General features: G+C 30.3%; 2 protein-coding genes across 4 annotated transcripts in view; both read left to right on the top strand.

Moving 5' to 3' along the window:
- Positions 1-321: 321 nt before the first annotated feature.
- The window catches only part of LOC119605799 (bifunctional methylenetetrahydrofolate dehydrogenase/cyclohydrolase, mitochondrial), a 17,394-nt gene continuing 9,335 nt past the window's right edge, over positions 322-8,380 (top strand). The window contains exon 1 of one of the 3 annotated variants that reach the window (XM_037959112.1): positions 322-515. In XM_037959112.1, the coding sequence (XP_037815040.1) occupies positions 499-515 (17 nt within the window). In that variant the 5' untranslated portion in view covers positions 322-498. Of the gene's footprint in view, positions 516-1,667; positions 1,876-2,134; positions 2,345-8,380 lie in introns of those variants that run through there. The other 2 variants (XM_037959113.1, XM_037959111.1) reach the window with 2 other exon arrangements.
- Positions 3,685-8,362, top strand: LOC119605798 (nuclear factor NF-kappa-B p110 subunit). Its single transcript, XM_037959110.1, has 2 exons — positions 3,685-5,443; positions 5,884-8,362. Exons 1-2 carry the CDS (start codon positions 4,508-4,510, stop codon positions 7,996-7,998), a joined length of 3,051 nt encoding a protein of 1,016 aa, XP_037815038.1. The 5' UTR covers positions 3,685-4,507; the 3' UTR covers positions 7,999-8,362.

Genomic DNA, 8,380 nt, shown 5'->3' with positions numbered 1-8,380 from the left:
CCGTCCGTCCGTCGTCCGTCCGTCCGTCCGTCCGTCCGTCCGTCCGTCCGTCCGTCCGTCGTCCGTCCGTCCGTCCGTCCGTCCGTCCGTCCCGTCCGTCCGTCCGTCCGTCCGTCCGTCCGTCGTCCGTCGTCCGTCCGTCCGTCCGTCCTTCCGTCCGTCCGTCCGTCGTCGTCCGTCCGTCTCCGTCCGTCCGTCCTCCGTCCGGCGTACACCTTAATTCTTAATTTAATAGCTGCGACAAATTTTTAAAATACAGGCAACTCTATAATATAAAATGTTTGGTTTGCTATAAAAGCACTAGCAAAATTCAGACAAATTTAAACCAACGTTGTATTTTAAACAGTGCGGTGATATTAAGAATTAAATTGTTATTATAAAAAAATAAACAATAAAAAAAATTCAACTAGCGCGTGTTATAAAATTTCCAAATAATAATATTACAAAAAAATAATTTATTTTTAATTCATACAAAGTTCAACAATATAAACAATCAAAATGCGCTTTATAACCAAGTAAGTTCAAATATGTATTTAAACATCAGAAATTTATTTAAAAAAAAAACTGTTAAATAGGTATAATGTTTTTTTTAGAAATTGCCTATATTTTTGCTAAAAATAATCTAGGTTTAACATTTTAGATTTCGTTTTGTATACTTTTAGCAAAAGTGCATTGTTTTCGTTTACATATAATCATTTTCTTAATTTAATTTATTTATTAAACCCATTTCCAATTCCTTATCATACCTTTTGTTTAAGAAAAACATGTTTTTATAGGAATATTTTTCAATCAATATTATTGTAATTAAAAAATATGTTATTCATTCTTTTTTAACGCTTAGCACCATTTCATTTTATAACACGGACCTAGTAAATCGTACATACATTAATTTTTCTTTTAAACAACGTCAATACAAATTACGTTATCGGCTGTGTGTTGTTTCTAAGAGGCTCGGTATGGACCCCCTTGATAGGTTTTTTTTTTTTGTCTCTGCTTATCAAGATTGAAAATTATTATTGTAATTACACACTTTTGTAAATTATTGAAAATATTTCATCATTTATTCCTTGGCATTTGCAATATTTAGTTAATAATTAATTTGACGTAATGTAATTTTTTTATTGATTAATGCAAATCTTATTATTTTGAAAGTTAAGTATCGTGTTATTACTTGCGTCATTGTGTTGTAATAATAACACGTTGTTTTTCAAAATTGTTTGTTAATAGAAAATTAAGTTATCACCGTTAGTATTATGTTTTTGTTTTAATACAAAGCATGGTCTGCATAGACTAATTATTTAGAACTAGCTGAACTCGGCCCTTATTTTCGTCCGTAATTTTAACTTGTAGATAGAAAGATAGATACATATACAATTTATTCTTTCTAAGCACTGTCTGGATACTCAATGAAAATTACACTGTTAAAAATTAATTAATATTTAATATTAAAAATAAATCCAGCATTTTTTTAAGAAATAACAAAAATTAGAAAATTTCTGTAATAAATTGTTTTTAAAAAATTCAAATTTTTATAAAATATTGCTTTCAAAAATAACTGTTTAATAAATACTACTATTTCTCGCAGTGTATTTTGGAGCATATGATCAAAGTTTCTTAATTTGTATATATAAATAAATAAATGTGTAGGTATGGCGGGCGAACTATATACACTTTTGGATAAATACGTTGCCTGTATTGTTGTTTTTATTTCAAACACAGCAAAGCACGCGTTAAATACGAAACGTGAAATTAAATTTATTTCAACGTTGTAACGAGGAGCACGTTGTTTATATCTAGTGCAAAAATAATAGTGAAACTAATAAAAGTTTAATAAAATTACTGTTTACTTGAAAACAAACTAAAAAAAATTAAAAGGTAAATAATAAACTGAATAAAATACCTATAATAAAATTAATTATTATAATTAAATAAGAAATACTTCATTTAAACTTTCAATAAAATAACTTATTGAATGGTAACAATGTAAACAATTTTTTATTGTCGTTTGTGTAAAAAAAAAAGAAAAACTCTTTAATTCCCACTTTTTTAATTAAAAGAGCTTTTTTGGTTAACATTTGTTGTTGTTTTTTCTTCTTTCTTTAAGAGTGCATATTTTGTTCTTCTTAATTTACTCATTCAATACAGTGGGAATTCATACCAGTTCAGTATTTAGCATGGAATTTAAGTGTGCATATTGTTATTAACTTAATACACAAAATTTCGTTTAATTTATTTAATTTACAATGTTTACTGCGCGTTGGCTGTTACGTACAAAATTTCGTAATTATGGTTCGAATTTAATACAACATTCTTTTAGACGGCAACTTTATTTAAACAAATACAGGTTTGTAAAGTAAAGGCAAGCAAATTGTCAGTGGAAAATCATTGAAGAGGTCCAAAAAGATGACAGACAACGAGGCTTTTTTCTCATTCTCTCTTGCTCTTTATAAACTTTTTTAGTGTTGTCAACTTAGTGGGTGGTATAAAGCGCTGTGATATTAAAAACACATTTTTTTTGTAAAAATTGTACTGTTGCAAGTATTTACTACATTTATTCATTAATTTTCAACAAAATTTACTTAAAACTGAAATCGCAAATCCTGATTCTCAAGCAAAATAAAAAGAAAGTGATAAAGACAAAAGTTTTGAAAAATTTCGAAGCCAAATGTATGTAGTAATTTATAAATTGAAGTGTAATTTTGCTATGACTATTTTGATAAATTGTGCAATCCATGAAAAGTCTACTTTTAACTTTTAGGCTATTTTACAATTTTCAAATAGTCGACTTTCACTATTAAACAATTTATTTATTTTCTACTAATAAATCACGTTGATAGAAATAAACTTTTCAATTAAAATTGTTTTGTGCTTCTCCTGTAAAATTTTAAAAATGTTAGATAGGGCCGTTTGCGTTTTAGGTGACGATGTGTAACTTTGTGACCGTCTGTTGCAAAAAAATCAAATTTGAAATATATTTTGATATCGACCGATTACGTCTTTTTATTCGACTTAGACTTTTTTTGAACAAAATATTCGAAAATCGGTTTATAGAAAGAATCCTACTTTGATATAACAAATTATTGATAGTTTGGTAAAGCTAGAAACAAGTGTGGCCGAGCATGTTACGAGTTTTTTAAAACACAAATTCTCTGCAAGTTGAATTATTTGCAACAAATACTTAAACAATTCCGTAATTATTATTCCAATCGATTTAGTTTTAACTCCTCCAAATTACTATTCATTTTATTAATTTAGAGAAAATTAATGAAAAAAATACATTTCTTCTATTTGTTATAGAATGAATTTAAAAAATAAGAAGGACCGTTCAGTTGAATTCATTATAATAAAGATTAAATTATCTTGGAAATTAATTCAATGAAATAAATGTAAAATCAAAGAAGTAATTTTTTATATTTAATATTAACTAGACAAAATCCATTAATAATAATTTTTACACGACTTAAATTAATTCACATTACACTTTATAGGATCGGCAAATAATATTGTAAAAATTAATTATGTTCCTGTAAACTATGTTTGTGTTTGATCACAATACCAACTTTCTATGATTGAAATTTAAAAAAGTGGATATTTAATACTAAATTCCATTGACAAGAAATTTATTTCTATAGAGATGTAGGGTATATATATATTAAATTATTCTCCCTTTAAATAAAACTCAAGTTGACATTACTGTGGTTGCACTGTAGCTAAACAGGGTTGCAATTTGCTATTTAAAAGATGTATTAAAAAAAGCTTTTTTCCTACAAAGTGATCTACCTTTTAAGAACTTGTTTTTTATATAAAAGTCGTATAACAACAAAATGGACGTAATCTAATGACGTCGGAAGTTGTGAAAAAGCTTTAAACGTAAAACTTTTGAAATTATTTGATATGAAATGGAAAATAATTCATTGCTAATTTGTCTGCAAAACAAGGTGGAACGTTTCATTAAATTAAGTGCATTTTTGAACAGTTATTAAGAAAAACATTAAAAAAAAGATAAGCTAGCAAGAAATAAAAAAACTTTTGTAATTAAATTACATATAAATAAAGCAAATGAATATTAAATAAATAAAAAAATCAACATTGTGTAAATAAGAAATAGCACACGTTAATTGTTGACTCATTTAATGAGCTTTGTCTACTTGACTTCCCCCCTTTTGTTGTGTATGTGTATGTATAGAAAGGGGAAGAACCATATTTTTTCTTGGTATATTTTAACGAAGATAAGCAAGCACAATAGCAGCACACAAATTAAAGCTATTGGAAATTTTTAGAAGAAACACATTCTCATTACATTTTTGGATGTTGATTTGTAAAGTAATTACGCAGCAGCAAGTTATAAATAAATCTTAATAAAATAAAAGTAATTTTTTATAAATTGCAAATTGCAATTAACAAAAAAAGAGAGAGATAAATAAGAGAGAGCAACACTTCAAGTACTCACATGTCAAAGTACTCTTAAAAATCATTTTGCAAGCAGACGACACGAAAAACAACAAACATGGAAAATATGATGCCATATGTAAATGTTACAAATGAAAAGGATTTTCTCAATATGGATACACTGGAACGTATACGAAGTGTCAGCGAATCTTCAATGGGTGGCACCAGTGGCTATAATAGCACAACATCTCCAGGACCTGAAAATTCTCCAAACTCAAGTCGTTATTCACCGGTACAATCACCAGATTCCGTACTACAAACTGAATTTTCCCAATTAGTGATACCACCAATATCTTATCAACAAACACAACAAAATTCTTCACAATATGTACAGTTGCAAAATGTACACATGAATGTAAACAACAACAACAACAACCAGCAAGCAATTTTATATCAACAACAGCATAGTCAAAATATGAATTTTTCGCCTCATTTAAACTTTGGAAATCCTATAAATTTTCAACAGCAGCAGCAACAATTTCAACAGCCAATGGCCACAGCGACATCAATGTCTTATACGGATGTTAAATATGAATACGAAGCAACTTTACGCATTACTGAACAACCGGTGGAGAAGTTCCGTTTTCGTTACAAGTCGGAAATGCATGGTACACATGGCTCTCTAAATGGTACCAATTCACAAAGAAATACAAAAACTTTTCCCGAAGTCGAACTATGCGGCTATAAGGGACCGGCCATCATACGCTGTAGTTTGTTCCAGACTACTCTAGAGAGTCCACATTCACATCAGTTGGTGGTGCGTAAGGATGACCACGATATCTGTGATCCACACGAACTAAAAGTTTCCCAAGAAGTGGGTTATTTTGCTGAATTCAAAAATATGGGCATTATACATACAGCCAAGAAATTCATTGTCGAGGAATTGTTAAAAAAGAAACGTAAACGTTTGGGTCGCGAAGTTTTGACAACAAAGGAAGAACAAGAGTTGTATAAGCAAACAGAAAAAGAAGCCAAGGATATGAATTTGAATCAGGTGAGAATGGCTTTCTGTGAAAATGTTCTATTTTTAGGGATTCTACATGTAAATCCCCAAGTAGTTCATCTGTTTTAATACAAGGACACTAGAAGTGGACTTTTACTAAATTAGAACTGAACTAGAATCGTACTAGAACTGAACTAGAACTAAAATAGAGCTGCACTTTTTTGAAACTAGAACTGAACTAGAATTGAATTAGGACTATTAGACTAGAATTGAACCAAAACTGAACTAGAAATAAAATAGCACTAAAGTGGTACTGAACTAGAATTTAATCAAAACTGAACTAAAAAAAGAAGTATAACTGGACGAGAAATGAACCGGAATTTGTACTAAAAAAAAGCGGTGTCTATTTAGCTATTCTAGAATTAAAAGTAACTACAAAAGTAAAGAACATAACTAACATAATTAACTTTATTTCATCATTGTTATCAAAGGTACGTCTATGTTTCGAAGCATTTCGTATTGAAGACAACAAATCATACACACCCATTGCCGCGCCCGTCTATTCAAATCCCATTAACAATCGTAAATCAGCGCAAACGGGAGAATTGCGTATTACACGCTTGAGTATTGCAACCGGTAATGTTGCAGGTGGCGATGATTTGATATTACTAGTGGAAAAAGTAAGCAAAAAGAATATAAAAGTACGATTCTATGAAATGGTCGAAGATGAACAAGTATGGGAGGCGTTTGCTACTTTTCGCGAATCCGATGTTCATCATCAATATGCAATCGTGTGCCGAACACCAGCCTATAAAGATAAGGATATCGATAAAGCAGTTGAGGTATTTATTGAGTTAGTAAGACCTTCAGATGATGAACGCAGTTATCCGCCGGTATCATTTCGTTATAAGCCCAGTGCTGCAGTAATATCACGTAAACGTAGACGTACATGTTCATCTTTTAATAGCGGCTCCTGCAGTAATTCGGGTTCGTTAAGCTCAGGCGAGATACCTAAAACTATACAAGAACAACAGAAAATTTTTAATAAATCAGATGAACTTAAGGAATTATTTAACTCAGGATATATTAAATCCGATGTATCATTAGATTCAGGCTTATTGGCATATTTAGATGATCCAAGTTTGAAGGATTTGGACACAGTACTAAATAATATGGAAACTGGCGCAGGGCGTATCGAAAGAGATGGTATATGTACTACAAATGAAACTAAAAACCACTATCACTATAAAAAATCTATGATTAGCAAAAAACAAATGGATTTAGCCAGACAGCAAAGTGCTCAACACCAGCAGCCACTTAATGTATACTTGCAACGTATTTTAACTATATTTCAGGATACCATTAGATCTTCGACGCCCCTCAATACTACTAAACGCGATAGTGCCGCTGAACAAATAACCAAAATCATTAATGAACATTCAGAAAAATATGGCGAATCCCTGATACACGAAATCGTACTGGCAGACAACAATAAATATGCCATACCAATATTTAAAGTTTTAGATTATTTCAATTTAAATGAACTTTTAAATACCCTCCTGAATAAACGAACACAATCGGCATTACACTATGCCTGCCTCTATGGTCAGCCCACATATATAAGACCACTTTTGAAATTGGGCTGTAATCCCAATATACAAGATTCCGAGGGTAATACTGCTCTTCATATAGCAGTACATGAGAAACACTTGAAATGTTTGGAAAGTTTTATAAATTCGGAAATGCCTTTAAATCTGAATCATTTAAACGATGATGGTTTTACACCCTTGCACTTGGCCATACGTGATAATAATTACGATATTGTGGCCAAACTATTAAAGTTTGATACCAGCACTGTAGCAACGCCTTGCAGTAAAGATGGCAGCAATGCCTTACACATGGCTGTACAACAACAGAATCTAAAATTGGTTAATTTAATCGTGGACAATAGCCCTTTAATAGCTACACTATTATATGCCAACAATAGGGCCGGTTATACGCCTTTGGATTTGGCCAAACAACTGGTAACGGGTGATGAACAGGGAAAACAGATATTAAGTCTACTGTTAACTTTCTACAATAAATATCCTTCCCAGGATAAAGCAGAAAAGATGGATGTTAACACCTTTAATGAAGATGATGACGAGGATGAGGAGCATAAACTGGTAATAAAAGAAGAAGAGAATTCATGTTCATCTACCGAAGATGACGAAGAGGATAACAGCAGTAATTTAAGTGCGGGGGAAGCTAAAACCAAAACCCAGCCGCCAATACAAAACAAAATAATAAAACCAATCGAAATTAAACAAGAGATAATCGATGATAATGTTACAATTACAACTACCCCTACAACACTCAGTGTAATGGATCTGGAGTTGGCTTTAAATAATAAAGAAATTTTCTCTAAACTCGCCGCTAAACTAAATGAGAATGAAAATTGGAAGAAAATAGGCACAACAATGGAAATGCCAATTTTTTACTTAACGAATGCTCCAGCGTTTCTTAACTACTTAAAACGTAATATAAAAACAGTAAATTGTACACAATTCATCGAAGAATTGGAAAAAAGTGACAAAAGTTTAATTAATTTATTATTAAATAATTAATATGCAACCATTAAACTTTAAAAATTTATTGCAAATATTCTATTAATTTAAGTTTATTAAATTCATGTTTGATAACGCATTTCATTTAACAGCATCATGTATATTTCTTTTTAAATTCATAAACGACAATTTAAGTTGTAAATTTTTCCATTTACCAAATTTGTTAAAATCTATATTTTTAAATTCGAATCATAGGAGATTTTGTAAACTAATAAAATCTCTTAAAAATTAATTGTATTTTATTATATTATACTTATTTCATAGTAGAAAAAAATGTTTTCTTTATAACTACTATGACTTATTCTAAACCTATATCTTTTGGAATAAAACAATTATCGTAAAAACTTAAAGCACATATAAAAAATTGTTTAAATTTCTTTGA

This window comes from Lucilia sericata, unplaced genomic scaffold (genome assembly GCF_015586225.1).
Source record: "Lucilia sericata isolate MDLA Ls3-8-SP2 unplaced genomic scaffold, ASM1558622v1 Contig000520F_arrow, whole genome shotgun sequence".
NCBI lineage: Eukaryota > Metazoa > Arthropoda > Insecta > Diptera > Calliphoridae > Lucilia > Lucilia sericata.
The sequence above is the reverse complement of the archived record's forward strand: the minus strand, read 5'-3'. Positions and strand labels throughout refer to the sequence as shown.

Bases quoted from the DNA above. Each gene is read 5' to 3' on its own strand.
- LOC119605798 (XM_037959110.1), top strand. From the start codon at position 4,508: ATGGAAAATATGATGCCATATGTAAATGTTACAAATGAAAAGGATTTT. The intron at 5,444-5,883 runs GTGAGAATGGCT...TTGTTATCAAAG, and splicing joins AGGATATGAATTTGAATCAG to GTACGTCTATGTTTCGAAGC.